At 37.1% G+C, this 20,963-nt stretch overlaps 1 protein-coding gene across 4 annotated transcripts in view; it reads right to left on the minus strand.

Annotated features, from left to right (window-relative positions):
• Window positions 1-20,963, minus strand: part of LOC127433048 (erbin-like) — a 125,320-nt gene that overhangs the window by 48,814 nt on the left and 55,543 nt on the right. For all 4 annotated transcript variants that reach the window (XM_051684670.1, XM_051684668.1, XM_051684669.1 and 1 more), the window contains exons 2-8: window positions 17,298-17,505; window positions 13,347-13,464; window positions 9,365-9,443; window positions 8,942-9,031; window positions 8,161-8,217; window positions 3,235-3,298; window positions 2,919-2,993 (exon numbers count right to left, since the gene is read on the minus strand). In XM_051684670.1, coding sequence (XP_051540630.1) covers window positions 2,919-2,993; window positions 3,235-3,298; window positions 8,161-8,217; window positions 8,942-9,031; window positions 9,365-9,443; window positions 13,347-13,464; window positions 17,298-17,486 — 672 coding nt within the window. In that variant the 5' untranslated portion in view covers window positions 17,487-17,505. The remainder of the gene's footprint in view (window positions 1-2,918; window positions 2,994-3,234; window positions 3,299-8,160; window positions 8,218-8,941; window positions 9,032-9,364; window positions 9,444-13,346; window positions 13,465-17,297; window positions 17,506-20,963) is intronic.

A 20,963-nucleotide genomic window follows, 5' to 3' on the forward strand; every position in this document is an offset into this window, starting at 1 on the left:
CGCATGTTCGATGGCCGAATCTGGAATCTCAGCAGAGATCCAAGTTTCTGTATGGCAGATAATGCAGCAGTCCCTCGTCTCTCATTGGAAAGAGATTCACGCTCTCAGCTCGCAGAGCTTGTTGTCCAGAGACTGAACATTTGCCAGTAGAATAGTGGGTAGCGGGGGTCGATTTATACGATGTCTTACTCTGATAAGAATGCCGGCTCTCCTTCCCCTTTTCCTTCTGTGTTTCCGTGGCTGGGCTGCCCAGACAAAGGACTCCACTGCGGTGTTTGTAAACAGCGGGTCGGCATTGAGGAATTTGAAGTCCGGTTTACGGTGTGCAATTGCAGAACCAATGTCCAAAAGTGTTTGTCTGTTATAGACAATAAGGCAGACAACATCCAAGACAAAAAAACATAAGAATTGTAAACAAAACAAACATAGAACTGCAATGTTGTGTCGGTGCTTGCAATGCAGCAGCCATACTCGGTGCCATCTTGAGTTGACTCTGAATCGAGCACAATAAGAACAGGAACATTGAAATTGAAATTGAAAAATGTACATTTTGATTTCATGTTGACTTTAAATGAGCCACAATGGAGTATGAATGGAGCACGCCACAGAACAGGGTGATCTTGAACTTTGAATGCGCCAGAGTGACGATCAATTAGAAGCTATCTGCCAAAACTGCAATCAGTCAGCCTGTATGTGTCTTTGTAACAAACCCTACTGTCCATTTATCACCACAAGCATGAGCTGCTCTCGTGGGTACACCATAAGAAGCTTAATCAAAAGCTTTAATAACAAAAGAGAAATTGAATTCTGCAAACTGAGAAACATATGGCCGTTCAGCCTTGCTCAAGGACATGCAGTGGATAGAGTAAGCCGGTCTCTCCGGTCAGGAAGGGGAGGAGGTCACAGTGCCGCCCTGATATCCAGTCTGTTTAGAGGTCATTGTAGCAGACTGTTTGCAGCTTTGTTCAAGAGAATGAACTGAAAAATCAGAATCCGAATCCAGCTGGCAAGGCTCGCAATTACTGTCAGTTTGTTCTCAGCAGCAAGCTAATGCCTTAATTACGACCTATTTAAAAGGAGCTTGCGGCTGGAAGAGAACCCCATGTTCCTGAAGGAATGTAGGTACTAGATTTTCACCAGAAGTCATGTTTAACACATCTTTCTAGTTGTCTTAACTCCTAACATTTTTTGATGTTTATATGAGTTTAAGTTATGAACAATGTCTTGTTTTTAAAACACGTAAATTGTCGCACAAATGTCACGTTAAACATCAATGTGACAATTTATTAAAAAAAGAGGTTTTGAAATTTGTTCTATTTAGTGGTTCATATTAAGCAAGAATGCAGCAAATGAAGCAAGAATAGTTTTACAAACAATTTTAACAGAAATTAGTTCTGTTAAGCGTTCAATGCAAAACATTAAATGTAACAATTTGCGCAAGAATGGCTTGAGCAATTTTCAGAGAAATTTGTTGCTGATGGAATGTTCTGGGTTCAATACAACTTAAGCTAAGTCGACAGCATTTATGGCATAATGTTGATTACTACAAACATACATTTTGACTCATTCCTCCTTTTCTTTAAAAAAAGAAATATCAAGGTTCCAATGAGGCACTTACAATGGAAGTGAATGGGGACAATTTTTAGAAGGTTTAAAGGCAGAAATGTGAAGCTTATAATTTTATAAAAGCACTTACATTAATTCTTCTGTTAAAACTCATGTATTATTTAAACTGGAAAGTTGTTTAAATCCTAATTTTTAAGTCATTTAAGGGTTTTAGGTTTTGCTGACATTATATCATCAGGGCAAGTTGTAAAATTGGCTATAACTTTAAACAGAAAGGGTTAGTCAATGATCACACTTAAATCTTGTTAACAGGAATGTTGTTTATGTCTTGTGTCTATACTGTGAGTATTTTAATGTTTACAAATTGGCCCCATTCACATAAGTGCCACACTGTACCCCAGATTTTGACTTTTTTTTTTTTTTTTTTTTTTTAAAGAAAAGGAGGGATGAGTCCAAATATAATTTTGTGGTAATCAATATTGCTAATTCTGTCAATTTAGCTTAACTTGACATAAACCTGGAATATTCCTATGAGCTTTAAATGCAAAAAGTTAATGCAAAAACTTACATAAGAATGAACAATTTACACCAAAATTTGTTTCGTTAAGCGTTCTACTCTAAACATTAATGCAACAATTTACGTATGAATGGTTTTACGAACAATTTAAAGACCTTTGTTTTATTAAGAGTTCTATGCATGAATGGATTCACAAACAATTTACACAGAAATTTTATTGTTAAGCATTCCGTGCAAAACGTTGATGCAACAAATACGTAATAGATAAGAAACGCATAAGAATACATTAGAATGGTTTTATGAACAATTAACAAAGAAATTTGTTAAAAGTATGAACGAGACAATTTACATACGTTGCTCTGTTCCATCATTCCATGCTAAACATTAGCCCCTTTTCAACGACTGGGCCAAGGGGTTACCATTTCTGAACCGTACCATTCTGTATTGATCAAGGCTCGTTGTCATGGTTTCAGCGTCTTTTTACATGCAGGGAAATCAGGATTAGAATAGACTGAGCAAGTGATTAATTATGAGTCGCCACGTCACTAAAGCCATTCCATCAGTGTTGGCTGTTGGGTGTAATCTGATTACAAAGTAATAAGTGATTGTAATCAAATTTCTTCTGTTTAGCATTCTACGATACACTCATGTGGCAGTTATGCAGAAGTGTATGCAAGAATGCTTGCATAAATGATTTACAGAGATATTTGCTCTGCTCAGGTTTCATGAATTATGCCCAATTAGTTTATATTTAAAAACGGAAGCAGAATTTTAATTGTTTTGGTGCAGTTTTGCCTTTCTGAATGAACTTTAAAAAAAAAAAAAAAAAACTCACCCCTGGAAAAAATGTCAGTTTATTTCCATCCATCCACAGCTCTCTAATTCCTGTAAGCTGCTCCAGTACTTCAGGCTAGAAAGGAAAATGGAAAATTTCAATCTCAAATTCTCTGCCACTGGTTTCAGTGGATAACATTTGAGCAGACAGATGCATATTAGGCACAATCTAACAGAGAATGCTTCAATGAGCGCAACTGTATTCACTGTCTTTAAATCTGACACCTGGCCACATTGAAATCTAGAAGGTAAACGCAGCGCAGGAAAAAGCTGCTGTAATGCATGCAACACCTGAAAGAGAGGCAGGTGCTACTCACCACTTCAGTGAACTCATTACTCCCCAGATCCAAGCGCTCCAGCTGCGTGAGTTTATGCATGCTCCTGCAAACACACACACACACACATTACAAACACTATTAACACTGGATTAAGCATATATAAGATGTGCACACAAACATATATGTGTGTGATCATGGGTTTTATGGAACTGACTGAACGGCAGATGAACAACTTGTAGAAGCACATCAACCACAGCTTAGACTTTTCTTCTCAGAAAGTGCATGCAATGGCACCCCAGAGGCAAGTAAATGGGAGACAAAATGAACAGGTAGCTATTGCTAATCCACTTTTCATTGGCTGTTTTAAAACACTGTTAGACTGTTCAGCGTCACATAAAACCAAAGCATTAAAATAACACCCAAATATATTTCTCAAAGTCATATTCACACCTAAAGGCCAAGTTTGGGAGATTCAAAGAATACTCTGAATTCTCTCAAGCAACTACAAAGAAAGAAAGGAAAAAAAGTTTCTCTCTAACTGAACTCAGAAAATAAATGCGTTCTCATATTTGCAAATCAAAACGCATTTAAAAAAAATCACAGTTACGCATACTACTTTTTTATATTCATTAATCTGCAAAAATTGACTGGTTGTGCTGTTCTGAAACATACTTTATTTTTTTATTTAGTAATTTTGTCGTTATCCTTTCAACACATATTTATAGGACATATTTCAACAGATATTTATAGGAAATATTATTTAGAGGACAGGAAATTAAGCGATATTTTTTTTTTTCTATTCATGATTTTTCTTTTCTGTTTTCAAATTTGCCTTATCAGACTCTTTGTAGATAGCTCTGGTGCGAAAAATTTTATTGACAATTATTAATTCATTTTTATATGGACACAAATTTAAACGCCCCTCAGTGCACGATGAGTCATCAATATTCTTGGTACATTTTACTGAAAGAGAAAGACTTGACATTTTCATACCTGCCAACACTCCTGATTTTACTGGGTTTCTCCTGTTTTTCCACCCCTCCTCCTGACGTACTACCGATTTACAATTTCTCCCAATAAAATAAAATTTTCCACATCCACACTTTGCACATGAGAATGTATTAGACCTCCAGGTGGGGTTGCCACCCGTCCTGTAAAGTACGGGATCTCCCCGTGTTTAAATATGAAATGATGCGTCCCGTATCAGATCAATATGGGATGCGATTTGTCCCGTAAGCTGGTCAGATGGCATTGCAGCGAAATCATTTCAGATAGTTAATGTAACATTGATATAAGTTGGAAATGTATCATACGGCAGGTAAGGGGCCGTCTGAAAAGTCCACACATTGTGCTGAAACATGCTAATACTGTGGAGGGTGTGGTAAGGGGCTGTCTGAAAAGTCCACACATTGTGCTGAAACATGCTAATACTGTGGATGGTGTAGTAAGGGGCCCTCTGAATAGTCCACACATTGCGCTGAAACGTTGGATTTTTTTATTGAAAAACAGAATGTTCAATATAAATGTTCAATAAGATGTACAAAATTACACAGATCCAACAATGTATGAATACAATCTCAATTTCTTGGTATTATTCACCTTCAGTGTAGCATTAACTGACCGGTACTGCCGCTCCCTATATGCATATTATGCAGTCTGCATAGTGCACCTTGTCCCTACGTGGGCCTTATCTTACCCTAGGGGGGCACCAGAGACTCCACCAGTTGCCTTGCACATACAAACCACATACCCCCTCCCTCCATTTTAAATGTGTAACTAATACTAAATTATAATTTACAGTAAATGGCCTCAAAGCAAACAAACACTAAACAAAATCCAAAAACAAACCCAACTTTAAACTGCCATTTAGTTGAATTGGACGTAGTGTTAACAGGCTTTATTTCTTTTTCTCTATTTATTTCTATGCATCTTTTCACTCTTTACAATTTCTATAGCCACGCCATCCTGTTACAAAGCAGCTTATGAACATACCGCTCTCAATATCTGTGTCCAACCATGAACTAACATTAACCACTCAGGTAGGTTTGCTTTAGCGTGGGGTCTAAGCCACCGATGACATGGACACAGATCAACATGAGCCTACAGATATATCTAATCTAGAAACCAACTGCAAGAAGAGGAATTGAAAGCCAAAATGATTAAATGGCACATTGAATTTAGTAAAAATGTGATTTTAAAATGAACATAAGACCAACTTGATCTTTTTTACTATTATTTCTCTGGTTAGTTACATTTCATTCTCTGGAAAACCGAAGAATACTTTGGCCTTAAGTTAGTTACACCCCAACACTTGTATGAGGGGTTCATTCATCGGGAACCAACGGACTGACACCCAGAGTGCTGAGCAATCCACAGCTCATTAGTATTACAGACACACACATCATAAGATCAAACCACACAATGGACAACTGAGAGACTGCTGAAGCAGCACAAGACTGACTGAAATGACAGTAAAAAAGCTACCGGGGGAAAGTGAAACACTGAGTCACGATTCATGAGGGACAGCCGTCTTCCTGTCTTTGATTAGGGCATTTACGTCTCTTGCTGGTACACTTGCTGATCCAGAAAAGAGGCCTGGCTTGGGTTACTTTATGATTTAAAACTTTGAAAGGTAGATTTTATGAAGAAAAAAGTATGAGCTGTAGTACATGTGATGCTTGTCTTACCAAACACCACTATTTATTGTAGTTATCTCTATAACTAATTATAGGTTTGTGAACGCTCTTAGGCTTTGTTCACAAGGCAGGGGAAATCCAATTTTTCCGTAGATCTGATTTCTAAGAATAACTGTTCAAACTGGTAGTTATATGTGGCCAGATCTAATTTCTTTCTGTTCAGACTATAGTTGCTTTTGCTAGCACGTACACACAGGTTGTCATAGTAACAACACAAGTGAAGTAGGTTCACTATGCATGAGGCATTAGCATTTACAGTATGAGGCATTAGACATTAGCCAATATGTTTTTCATGACAGTATCCAAATCTGAACACGTTTGTCATTGAAAGAGTGTAAAGAAATTTGTAAATGACATCTTCTTGTGTCTTCTTGTTGTATTGACATAAAACCCATCACACAATGAATGATGAAAAAAAATCTGATTTCAATTGGATTTTTCACCAAATGTGAAGATGGTTTGGGCTTGAAAAATCAGACTTAGTTAGGAATTGAATTATGCACAAAAAAATAAAAAATAATAAATAAATAAAAATGCACAAAATCTATGTATAAAGTAGGGTTGTCACGATTCCAAAATTTCAGTAGTCGGTACCGATACCAGTAAAATTTCATAATTCTTGATACCAATTTCAATACCAAAAAAGTTACAATTAAATGTATCAATGTAAATCATAAATTAAAACAATTGCATGTTTTTTGGGAGTTTCTGAAGTAAATATTACTTCAAGATTTTTTTTTTTTCTAAATTCCATTCTTTCCCCAAATTTTCCATTCCCAGTCTGAAGTTTAATCAGTTTTCTTTATCAAAATAGTGTGTAATCAAATATATTACTAAAACTTTAATCAAATGAAAATAGTTCAAATGTTTTTCAACATACCATTGCATTTTTTTTATTCAAATGAAATGTGTCGGTAAAAATCCTCACAGCATAATCCAAAACACAACATTGGTCTTATTTTTGTTAAATAATGTGCTGCACAACAGAGCATCACATTATACATGAAAATATTGATAACTTCTATTCAGTACAACAGAACTCTTGCTTGTGAAATACTGCTTAAATATTATTATTACTATTACAACAGTAAATACTGCATTGTACTATACAGTAGTAATATATTTCTGTCCTGATTTTCTTCAATTCTCCTGTCAAGCATTTATTTTGATGGTAGTTTTATATGGCCCAGTGTGATTATTACAGTGCAAAATGCTGCAATTTAATTACATAAACATAGTCTGCAGGTGCTGCGCTGTTTACAGTAAATGTGCGCTCTATCCTGTCATCTACTACAACAAGCACAGCACATGATGCTCATTAAACCTGGTGTTTTGATCTGTGTGTTTTCAGCATATAAGCAGCTTCACACATAGTATCCACTTGGTACCAAAGTACCTTTGACATCCCTAGTTTAAAGAATATAAAATTTCTTCTTTTTTTTAAAGGAGGGATATATCTTTGTGTGTGTGTGTGGTAATCAACATTATGCCACAAATGCAATGTGAGATATATGTAGTACAATACAAACATTAATGTGTAGTGGACAAAACTTAATCATAAGATAATAAGATAAACATATTAAAATATTTAAAGAAAGTATATTGTTTACGGTATCTTCCTCAAAGCAAGTAATATCTCGGTTATAAACGTTTAATCGAATAACATAATATCAATGAGAAAATAACACGTTATGTCTCCGGCTCTGCAGGTGAAAATCGTTGTTCACAGGCAAAGTCCAGCAGGTAACCTCAAAACCAGATATTCATTAGTGCAGAAGAACAATGCTGAATCTCAACAAGTGTTCCACTGCAAGCTACTTGTAGTTTCTGGTTTCAAAAACAGATGTCGCTAATTCCGTAGTGCAGCTTTAAAGAAATTGTATTGCTGTATTGAACTACTCTAGTCCTGGCTATCTCACCCCAAACAAAGTTCATGTGGAACCTTTACGTCAAACACAGCAGGGCTGTGTGTTTTGATTGGCTGGTCTGACGAAGAACTGAGGAGTGGGTGCTACAGAGATCGTGCCAATGCCCAACTCATCTCTCACACTCAAAAGCAAACAATCGGGAACTCAGATGATGCAATATTGGCTCCAGAGCCAGAAACAATTATAAAACCTGTCACAGCATGTCACTTGAGTGCCTCTTATGTAAGGCTGAACAATATAATACCACAGAGTTATAATGCAGTTATCGGAAGAGCTACAGCAGCACAAATCACCATTGTAATATTTTTAATAATTTAAATCAATCCCAGTGCAGCACTTACTTTGGCAACATCTTTAACTGGTTCTCCCGCAGCTCCAGGATCTGCAGTTTGGTTAGTCTGAGGAACAGAAAAGAGTGAGAGTCAAGTAAATGTCCTTGAATTTAAAAAAGGATTTCAAAAGGTGCCTGAATGGCGTATTTCTGATTTCGTATTATTTATTTTTTTCAATATAAATACAAACTACCACAACTGTATAATGTGGTAGTACAGCAGTATGGAAGAATGTGACCTGCGTATTATCTTACTACATAATCAAGATGTCCCAACACCAGCAAAGTACATACTTTTAATGTGTAGTCGTAGTATGCAAATTCAGCATGGGTCCTGAGGTGTCCTGAGGACCCAAGTTAAACACGACACCTCTCAATGAAAATTTACTTGAAGCTCTGTGTTTATACATGCCAAATGTTTTGCTGCATGTCCTTTCACAGGAATTGCATGCATTTTCACAGGAATGCGTTCATAACATGAGAGCTCCAGGGATGTCAGAAATCATCTGATTTCAGATGGTTTCATGGGTTCACAGCTTGCATAAATTTTTTCAATAAGCTTGATGGATGCAAGTTAAACCTGTTTAACTTGTGCTTGGAAAAACAGAAACCTTTTCCAAACTTTGGGAGAAAAGTTGTGTTTGCTGTGCATTACATGTTACTGTAGTACAATCCTTTACTTGAACTTTTATCTAAATGAAATGAAAACTGAAATCTGAGCTTGGATTCTTCTTGTTCTCACTAGGATGGGGTTTTATCTGTGTGTGCACGAGTGTGTGTGTGGGTCTGACCTGCCGAAGCTGGCCGGTAGGAACTCGAGGAAGGCATCATTCAGGTAGAGCTGGGTCAGACTGAGGAGCTGCGTGAAACCTTCTGGAAGCCTGTGGAGAAAGGTGAGCTGATCCATTACATCATTCAGTGTGCTTACATGCACTTGTTGGATTTCAGTTGGTAATACTTTGTCTTTTTCGAAAGTCATTTAAACACTTTAGTTCCGACTTTTGTGAAGTCTGACTTGCAGACATAGACAATGTGATCGTAGCTTGCTTCGTCCAGCACGTATACACCTTAATCGGACCACAGTTAGCATCGGCATTGTGCATGTGCTCTAAAAGACAGAGCTACCTAGAATGCTACCTAGGCCTACCTAGCTGACTTGTTCCTTTGTTAGGCTTTGGAAGAGAGCTCTAATCTCATTAATCTTGTGTACTTACTTGGATATGGGGTTCACACTTGCTTCTACGATGGCCAGGACTTTACAGTTCTTGATATTTTCGGGAAACTCCTGGATGCCTGAAATGTCAGACAAAGAGAGCAATTATTTCAATATGTTGGTTTAATGTTTGCTCTCCTTTTATTGCCCCCTCTCAAAATCCATGTCACAGGATATATGCTACATCAACACTCTTAAGGTCTTTCTCAAAATCGCCCACTGAAGAGAAATGACGCCTAACCATTTTTTAGAAACAACGCAAGCTCATGCAGCATTAGCGCTAGACTGCATATTTCCTGTCCTCCAAACCGCAAGAGCTGGAGTGTGACAGAGTTATGATAAGATTTCCTCCCTCAAACGCATTTACATGCAAATTATAACTGTGAGCTGAGTAACCACAGGTGAGCCTGTACTAACGCAAATGCAAACGCAAACACACGTTTACTTAGCTAGCAAAATGTATTGCTTTTATACAAGCTAGTTAATTACTATAGACTAACAATACCAAAAGAAAACTTTTTGGATTTTTAGATTAAACAAAAAACACAAGATTTAACTAATTTGCAGAAAAAAATGCTGTCATCAATGTATAGCTAAGTCAGTCCACACACACTTGGATGAATCTTTGTGTTCACAGCAGAGAGCACATCCGCACGCGGTGACCCTGCGCAGGGGCTGCGGGATGACTGTGCTCCAGAGTTTATTTTACATCACCTTTGTTTTGTCATTACACTTACGGGAACACTTAGTGATGGGATAAACACTGCGCTAAAACAAACACACAGCAATGAATGTTGAAAAACTGCAGATGCCCCCCTGTGCCAGCACCAGCTGTGGTTATAGGGCACAAAAAAAAAAAAAAAAACTAAAGGCTAAGCACAATGCACTGATCATCTAACAAAGGTTAGTTTGGTCCTGTACTACACTTAGCCCTGCTTCAAATCAGTTCCTACAATTTTAACAGAAACACACAAATAACCCATAAACGATAAGAGTCTTCCACACCAAGCCTGAATCATTGAACTGTGATGATGTAGTATCACAATTTTTATTATAATTATTATTGTTGCTGTGGTTCTCATTGTTAACTTATTTGGAGGCTATGTCCATTTGTTTTGTTTTTTATTCTAGGGATTTAGAACAATTCGTTCAGGTATCTAATTTTATTTTAGACAATAAATACAATTTTGTATTGTGTGTTAATAGTTTTGGTGCAAAAAATGTTTTGCTTTTGTGTTTAGTCGCATCTAACTTGGCTTAAAGAGGCCTTAGTTTATCATATCTACTTGTATTATGCTGTTATTCATAACTACATTCTTGTCTTTTTTACTCATGCAACATGATTGCAGCATAAGGTAACAGCATATGGTGCAAGTATTGTTTTATGGTTAGTCAGTGAGGAAAATTATATTGCAGTGGAAATTATGGTCTATGAGTCACTTCCAATGCTCAGTGGATTTAGATAATCTAAAAACATATAAAACTAAATTACTCTGGCTGTTTAGACTTTATAGGAAATGTGTTGTGATATGTATTCCAAGCAATGGCAAAATGGTCAAAATGTTGTTTAGGGAAATGTAATGACTATACCTGCTTTGATTTGATTAAAGGTTTTAAATCTGGTTAATTGTCACAATGAAAAAAATTCAAAAATCACATTTTCTTTTTCCCCCAAATCCATCTATCTCCGACTGCAATGCCCACAAGCACTGTCCATTAGTAAGCAGGTGCAGACAATTCTTTGTATACTATCATCACCATTCCTAGTAGAAAGTGATGGTGCATTAAAGAAAAAAGGGTTCAATGAAGCTTCCTCTGCAAGTCTGAGCTTGTCATCGCCTATCATTACATTATCAGATTCTGCAACACATCAGTGGACAGATAGAGTGATGTGTGTAAACAAAAATTTGAGTGTGTGTTCTCTGCTATTCTATTGAGTGGTGTGGTCCTCACTCATATTTGAGAATGAATTAAACTGTTCAGAATGACATCAATACCAGACTGCTATCAATTTACAGTCTATCAAGGCTTTCCTGTAATCTGTTAGTGGGTATTTAGTTTTCCAAAACAATGACAATGTAAATATACATGCAGCAGAATGACTATGGCTCTGAACCAAACCATAGAGAACCACTTCACTGTCTACATACATAATACAAAATTATGTGTTGGATTTATTTAAAATATGAAGAATTTCTGCATCATACTTTTTAAGTAAATTCAACTTATGGTCATGTTATGTCAGCATAACTAGAAAACCTTTGTTTGTTATACACATGTATCAGTTCATTAAACTTTATTTACTTAAAATGTATGCCACATGAATAAGATTTAACAAATAATAGTACGTTGTTTCAAATGAACTTTAATATGATTGTTTCTACTTGATGTAATTGTCTCAAAAGAAAATAATAACTGAGGTCAGTTGTTAAACTTGATTCCCTTAAGTAGGGTAGATAAAGCTGCACTTCAGCTATGCACATTCACATGCACAGGGACACATTACATGCACTGAACAGGATCCCACCTCACCAATAGGAACATTTATCACCCTAAAGGTGACTTCACACAACATCAATAATACTAAAAATAGCTCAAAATCTTAACTAATTAAATGCCCACATAAGTTCCTTTTGAACAAACAAACATGCTTAAATTATTCAAGAGCAAGGGCTTATGGGTATTTCCCACAACCTCACTTCTGTACTTGATTGTTTGAGTTAGTAGAACTTAAAATCTTAATTTTATTGATTTTTAAGCCAAAGTTCAAGGAACTCACAGTTACTCTCTTATTTATCACTCTAATTTCACCATATAATTTATTTTGTGTTGTACACATTAATGCAAATTAAGTAAGCTCGACATAGTCACCTATCTGCAGAAGCTCTGAAATGCACTACAAAAGTCTATTAAACTCATGTGTTCAGACTAGAGCCAAATCAAGTTTAGTGACACATCAATAACATCAAACCTCGCTACCACCCCTGGAGTTCGCTAGTTTGCTATTTCGAATCCCAGGGCGTGCTGAGTGACTCCAGCCAGGTCTCCTAAGCAACCAAATTGGCCCGGTTGCTAGGGAGGGTAAAGTCACATGGGGTAACCTCCTCATGGTCGCTATAATGTGGTTCGTTCTCGGTGGGGCGTGTGGTGAGTTGGGCGTGGTTGCCGCGGTGGATGGCGTGAAGCCTCCACACGCGCTATGTCTCCGTGGCAACACGCTCAACAAGCCACGTGATAAGATGCGCGGGTTGATGGTCTCAGACGCGGAGGCAACTGGGATTCGTCCTCCGCCACCCGGACTGAGGCGAATCACTACACCACCACGAGGATTTAAAAGCACATTGGGAATTGGGCATTCCAAATTAAAAAAAAAATAAATGAAAAAATAAAAAAAAATCAAACCTCACTAAACCTAATGATGTTTGATGTTATTGACATGTCACCAAATTTTATTTGTGTTCTGTATACATGAGTTGATCAATTATTTGATAGTGAATAATGACTTAATGTCAGTCTTTTCATCATTCAAAGTGATCACATCACTTCAGAAGACTTGGAATATGAAAATATGATTTGCTTGAACTACTTTCATGACACATTTTTTTTTTTTAGTTTTAAAGTGAGTCACTATCAATTGCTATTGCATGGAAATCAGCATCGCAGCATTCTTGAAAATATCCCCTTTTGTGTTCCGCATAAGAAAAAGTCAGGTTTGGACTGACATTTTAGTTTAATTTTTAGGTAATTCCTTTAATATTCCAGGATGCAAATGGTAAACAGCCTAGAATGAATGCTGCATGTGCTGACGTGTAAACTGAATTTCAACAAGGTCGATCTTGCAGTGATGAACTGAATTACAGTGGATAAGGGGTTAGAGTGCGTATAGATATCAGTAGGCCTGTGGTTGTGTTATGGGTGGACTGATAGCGTGATAGTAATCCAAAGAGAAAAAATAAAGGAGATGAAGGTGTCGTTTTGCTTACTGTTCTTGCTGACGTCCAGCTCCCTGAGGTTGATGAGGTTTGCGATGCCCGGCGGTAGTACCGTAAGATCGTTGTCCGGTAAGCTCAATCGGTGGAGCAACTGGCAGTTGAAAAGTTGCTGTGAATAATGGGAAATAACAAAAATAGAGAGCGTGAGAAAGATTCATTCAAACTGTGTTCCATCTTGAATTACAAGATTCCTCTCTCATCCATTTTTTGTACTTGTAGATTTATCAGAAACTGAACCCACATCTGCTCTTATTAAAAATAGCTTTAGCATCCATTAATTGGCTCTATAACTCCTACTCTCTCCTCTCCACCAATAGCTGGTGCTCTATGGCTGTTGTCGCATCATCCAGGTGGATGCTGCACACTGGTGGTGGTTGAGGAGAGTCCCCTGTTCACTGTGTAAAGTGCTTTGAGTGTAGTGTCAGAAAATCGCTATATAAATATAACGCTCAATTGCAAAGAAAGCAATTTCAATTAACTGGAAAACTAATACTAATTACTAATAGAATACATATCAATGGAAAAATGGTAACAACATTAAGATGTTGCACAAAGAATTTAATTAAAATATGGTGCCTATTCATTTTTTTTTCCAACTAACTGAAAATCTAGCTTTCTAATAACAAATCCAATGCAAAAAAAAAAAAAAAAAAATCACTATGACAACTGTTGTCTTAGTTTTCTTTGAGTTTTGAATATTTTATGTCTTGTGTAAAAGTCCTTTTTTTCTGTTTGCTGTATGTTATGTGAAACATTTTCCAAAGAGAAAGATTTATTATAAGTATTCATGGTGAATTCTACTTCTTTCGGATGAAGCGTGAAAGCAAAATAACGTTTTAAATGTGATCAGCTCTCAATAGACCTTTAAGTGATTATCTAATCTAATCCAAAGCAGTCTACAGAGAATAATATGTCTGCGACACAACATCATGTGTTTTGAAGCCTATGGTCGGAAGGATGAGTTTCAAGACAATCAGACAAACACTGTGACTTCAGTACAATTTATACTAACTAAGTGCACCTCTGTTAAAACACTTTACATCAAATGTAGAGAGAATTACAACTTTTACGATGATTTTAGTAATCTTTTTTTATTTTTCCGTTAAGTTTCCTAAAGGCCGTGTCGTTAGACTAGCTTTGCGATCCCTCCATGTCTCATAAACTCAAGTATGAGCACGTCTGCAACAGCCCCTCTGATTTAAACTTCACTAGCAAAAGTGGCTTTAGAGTTGAAAGGTTTGATTCAATTGCATGAATCAGTTCAAAATACTGTTTCTTGGTTCCTCCCAAGGTTTCCTCCTCATCAAAGAGTTTTCCTTCCCACTGTTGCCCTTGGCTTTCACTAGGGGTTTGTTAGCAGTGTCAGAAATTAACTTTTTTATCAAGGTGCAATATTTGCCCCTTTAATTGATTTTCAGGGGCATTTTTTCCCTTTGAGTGCATTTTTTTTTTTTTCTAAACATTTAAAACAATGTCATTGGTTGACTTCAATTTAATCAATTCATTAATACAGTGGTTCTCAAAGTGTGGGGTGTATATATTGCAACGGGGTAACGGAAGACTGCCCCGTTCTCGAGCAAATCTAATTCACTTTCACTTTCAATTTCTGACAGTACACCAAGAATCACTGTGGACAAATTCTTTTTGAAGCCTTTTTCTCCTTAAAGGGATAGTTCACCCAAAAATGAAAGTTCTTTCATCATTTACTCACCTTCATGCCATCCCAGATGTGTAATAGTGCGATTTTCTTTTTTCTGTAGAACAAAAACTAAGCTTTTTAGAAGGTTATTTCAGCTCTGTACAATGCAAGTGTATGGGTGCCAAAATCTTGAAGCTCCAAAAAGTACAAAGGCAGCATGAAAGTAATCCATTCGACTCCAGTGGATTAATTCATATCTTCTGAAGCGAAATGTTAGGTATGTGTAAGAAATAGGTCAATATTTAATTTTTTTTTTTACTATAAATCTTCGCTTCCGGCCAGCTGTAAAATGCACGTTCACGAGGGTGCAGTTCAAGCTGCCACACGTGATGCAAGCGCGTTGGCATGTCGATATCGTCGGATCCCTCGGCTGTTCTGAAATCGGCAGGGGAAAAATGTTCACTGCACACCCTCAATATTTTGAGTGACTCAATGGGTGTATTGAGTCAGCGAGCAGCCACAGATTCACTCAGGATCGTTGATAGGAAATCTGTGAAAAGTTAGTCTTTCCTCTTGTGATGATGCCCACGGATGTAATCTCACACCCTGTCTACACTGGACGCGGGCGTCACGTTGCATCAACAAGCAATAGAACCCATTTTAATCAATGATGTTGTCTACACTGGAAGCGTCCGTTGTGTCACGCCGACAGTAAATGCGCTGGACTTACTACTGCCACCAACATAAATAAATGCTTTCGAACATTCGTGTTGATGCATCCAGCGTAGACAGCCTCAAGCCGTTGCGTCATGTCAACGGACGCGCTCGGTGTAGACAGGCCACAATGTTTTTCAGTAGGTTGAGGCATCTGGAGAGGCACACGCAAGCACCATCTTGAAAAAGAAACAGATGCAAATACAAATTTATAGCAAAACCAATTCAGCTTCTGTATAACATTCCTCCTCCTCTGTTGTAGACAACACAGCGCTTCCGTATTTTTCGTATTTCACACGTCAGTTCTCGCGTGAACTTGCCAATGCGTTTATGTCACGCAAGAGGCAGCTTGTACTCCACCCTCGTGAATGTGCATACCACAGCTGGCCAAAAGTGGCATTTTTATTAAAAAACTTTTAAATATCGATCTATTTCTTACACACACCTTGCATTTCGATTCAGAAGACATTATTTAATTCACTGGAGTCTTATGGATTACTTTTATGCTGACTATATGTGCTTTTTGGAGCTTCAAGATTTTGGCACCCACTCACTTGCATTGTATGGACAGACAGATCTGAAATATTCTTCAAAAATCTTCATTTGTGTTCTGCTGAAGAAAGAAAGTCATACACATCTGGGATGGCATGAGGGTGAGTAAATCATGAGAATTTTCATTTTTGGGTGAACCCTCTCTTTAATTGGGTCACTTCCTCTATATGTTTACCTTGACTCTACTATAAATTATTGAGGTTTATTGTTCATTGACCCCTATTGTTCCTAATAAGCCCACTGAGCAAATAACCCATTGAACCTCATGTTAAAAATTGTTAACTTAATTTATTGTCAACTTTAAATACTTTATCTATTTTCATTGCAGGAAGAAAATGAATAGGCAGAGAAAAAATTATAAGGACTGTCCAAATCTGATTAAAGCTGGCTGGATTCAGAAAATAAATATTTCATTAAGTGGTTTTGATGTTTTAGGACTAAATCTAAAAATGTATCAAAATTGAGGTGTTTATTTAGTAAAATGTGAAGTATTTACATTAAAAAAAATAAAAAAATAAAAAAGCATTGTGGGCTTATTAAGAACACATCTGCACCTACTCCAGAAATTTCACATTTGCAATTAAATAAAGTAACTTAATTGTGTCAGTTTATGACAAAACATAACATGAGTGTTGAGATGAGAGATTAAGCTTTAATTTAATACTCACTTTATTGGAAGGCTGTTGACATTTCTAAAGAAAACATGTAAAACTTGGATTTGGTGGGCTTAATTGGGTAACTTCCCCTTTGTGTGAATGGCGAGCTTTTAAATTTGAGTGTGAAAAATTGTCGGCGGCAGCACAACATGCACCAGTGTTTAAGGGGCTAGATAAAAACAATGTGGAAAACATGCCTTGATTATCCGAGACCTAGATTTCATCCGAATATCATCAAAAGGCAAAAAAATTATCACAAGGCTATTTTTTATTTTTGTTTTGCTATATCACCCAGCCCTACTGAGAGAGCAGATATTTTGCTTGTAAAAAGACTTTCTGGCTCAAAACTCGAGGCAGTGCAAGAGTGTTAGTGGTGCATACTTTGGGCAGCTCTTCAATCTGGTTTGCATCGAGGTAGAGCTCCTCCAGTGTCTTCTCGAAGCTGAAGATCTCTTTCGGGACCTGCTCCAGACTGCAGTGCGAGTAGTCCAGCGAGGTGACGGTCTCCTCCTCGCCCCTCAAGCAGCGGCATGGCACCAGCCGCACAAACAAATTCCGCTTGCTGCTCATCCTCACAACAGCTCAGGCACTACAGGAGAAAGACAGGCAACATGATCACCATCTCAAGAACGTTAATTATTTAAGGAAAGAAACACTGGGATATGGGATAGGGCTGTCAAAACAGCTTGGTTTACAGCTCAGTTACACACACTGCACATTGTCTTTTTATGATTCGCCATTCACTCCGAGAAGGCATCGTTCTTGCTGTTTAGGCCAAACTACTGCTTATACAGCCAACAATTGTTCGTCTTATACAATAACTGGCAGCGGATCACATTAACATTCATTAAAACCCATTCATATTCATGGTCATTGAAAACAGAATGATTATCCTTGTCCTTTCGTGTTGTTGGGAAATAACATGCACATGCATTAGAGAAAAGCCCTCGATATCGTATGAAAAAGGGCAGCTGAATATTTGCTCATGAAATGCAATCAGAGCAGTTTCCATGATGTTACTGCTCTAGTTTTCTAAAAACCAATGGCAACAACTCTCTGCCGTACAAATAACTATTCTCTTGTGTTTTGTGTGAATCATAATGAAGAGCACTTCAGTCTGCATTTGGATGACAATTGTGACCAGGTCTGTTGCCCTTGCTATTCAGAGGTATGATATGAATTTAATACAGTAGTTCACCTAAAAAATGAAACATTTTGTAATTTACTACTGACAGAATATTTTACTATGGACAGATATTTTAATGAGTATCCTAGTACGTATTCTCAATACAATGGCAGTGGAGAGTGATACACTTTTAAGCTTCAAAACGGACAGGAAAACATAATAAAGGCTGCCATGCGTCATTGTCCAAGTCTTCTGAAGGCATAAAATAAGTTTTGGTGAGAAATAAGACAAAATGTAAGTCTTTTTTAAGTGAAGAGTCTTCAAGTCCATTCTGCGTTTATGAACGCTATGAAAAATGCTTGCTCACAATGGTTTGCATTTTCATGCGAGAGCTTTCATTGTTTGAAACAACATGAGGGTCAGTAAATCATGATATAGTTTGTCATTAATTCTGGTGAACTATGCCTTAAAATGTTCACATTTTGAAATGTGTAGAGGGCACAAATGTAATGATTGGTCCTAAATGTAATAAAGGCCTTAAATGTTCCCTAATTACCTTTGGTCCTAAATGTAATAACTATTGGTCCTTTGTGTATACCAATGTGCCAGAAGGGTGTTTTATATATTTTTATGTAAGGTAGTTTATGTTTGTATATATTAGTCTATAGACAGATATAATGTTGATATCATGTTCATGCAATCATGTTTGATTACTAGTCATATTTAGTTTAATGACGTTAGGTAATTATAAAGTTTTTTTATTTTACATTTACAGCCATTATTACACTTTGGATCACAAGTTATTACATTTTAATTACATTAAGGGGCCTTTTTAATTATTATTATTTATTTATTTACATTTAGGGCCCTTTATTTCATTTAGGGCTTGTATTACATTAAGAACAACATTTATTTATGTATTTATTTTATTTATTTATTTTTAGAGCCCTTTATTTCATTTAGGACCACAGGCTATTACATGTTGGACGTTTTTTTACATTTAGGACAACATTTCTATTACATTTAGGGCCTTTATTTCATTTAGGAACAAATTTTATTACATTTAGAGCCTTTAGTACTTTAGACCCATTTATGACATAAAAGGGCCACATTTTTATTACACTGAAGGTAAGGCTGGGCGATATGACTACATATATCGTGGCGACAACATGTGTCAATCGATAGAGATTTTGCTATTTTGTGTATATGGCAATATGTAAATATCCATGTGCACGACGTGTACAAATCAAATCCCCTGTTTGACTGCAAAAGACCTTAAGGAAGATTTAGCAGACACTGGAGTAGTGGTGCACTGTTCTACTGTGCAGCGACACCTGCACAAATATGACCTTCATGAAGACTCATGAGAAGAAAACCTTTCCTGTGTCCTCACCACAAATTTCAGCGTCAGAAGTTTGCAAATGAACATCTAAACAAGCCTGATGCATTTTAGAAACAAGTCCTGTGGACTGATGAAGTTAAAATGTAACTTTTTGGCCGCAATGAGCAAAGGTATGTTTGGAGAAAAAAGGGTGCAGAATTTCATGAAACGATCATCTCTCCAACTGTTAAGCACGGGGGTGGATCGATCATGCTTTGGGCTTGTGTTGATGCCAGTGGCACAGGGGAACATTTCACTGGAAGAGGAAAGAATGGATTAAATTAAATACCAGCAAATTCTGGAAGCAAACATCACACTATCTGTAAAAAAGCTGAAGATGAAAAGAGGATGGCTTCTACAACAGGATAATGATCCTAAACACACCTCAGAATCCACAATGGTCTACCTCAAGAGGCGCAAGCTGAAGGTTTTGCCATGGCCCTCACAGTCCCTTGACCTAAACATCACCGAAAATCTGTGGATAGACCTCAAAAGAGCAGTGCATGCAAGACGGCCCAAGAATCACAGAACTAGATGCCTTTTGCAAAGAAGAATGTGTGAAAATCCCCCAAACAAGAATTGAAAGAGACTTATCTGGCTACAAAAAGCGTTTACAAGCTGTGATACTTGCCAGGGTGTGTTACTAAGTACTGACCATGCAGGGTGCCCAAACTTTTGCTTCGGGCCCTTCACCTTTTTTGTTATTTTGAAACTGTAAAAGATGGAAATAAAAAAGTAAAATTGCTTAAAATATTAAAGAAATGTGTCATCTTTAACTTTACGTCTTTTGGAAATCAGGCCATCTTTTGCTCGCTTAGCTATTCACAGCAACAGAAATTTTGATCAGGGGTGCCCAAACTTTTGCATGCCACTGTAGAAGAAATTGGTCATATCGCTACCACTAATTGAAGGCCTTTTTCATTTAGGACCATTTCATTCATTTGTGCCCTCAACAAATGCCCTCAAGCCACCAACATTTTGTGTTCTGCTGCTGGCGTTTCTTTGCCTTGTAACATTTATGCATTATACATCATATGTTTGCATCAAGAGTATTTTGATGAGTATAAGTACAAGTAAATGAATGAAATGAATTAGTTATGTTGAGCCATTACATTTACATACTGGCCACAGTATTACATTATACAAGGTCCGGCATGCATCACACCAAAGGAAACACGTCAGTACTACTGGATAATAAATGCAGAGATCAGTGATATATTCATATTCCTTTAAGGAAAGTAAATAAAGAAAAGTAAAAACCACAGGACCCAATCCTAATTCCTCTTGTAGTGTTTCCAAGCACACCACTGTGTTACAACACACTATGTCCTGATTAGATGAAGTCCTGCAGTATTGTGACTGGCGTCTAGAGTACCCGCTTTTAGACATGAATTTCTGTATACAAAAGAGACAAGAAGCGTAAGAGGAAAAAATGTCTAAATCTGATCTGACTTTGTTGTAGCGAGTCAAAGCGAGAAGTGTGGGAAAATGTGCGAATATTTTCCGCTGCCCAACCAAGTGTTACAGTGCTGGTCATGTG

The sequence above is a fragment of the Myxocyprinus asiaticus genome, chromosome 42 (genome assembly GCF_019703515.2).
Source record: "Myxocyprinus asiaticus isolate MX2 ecotype Aquarium Trade chromosome 42, UBuf_Myxa_2, whole genome shotgun sequence".
NCBI lineage: Eukaryota > Metazoa > Chordata > Actinopteri > Cypriniformes > Catostomidae > Myxocyprinus > Myxocyprinus asiaticus.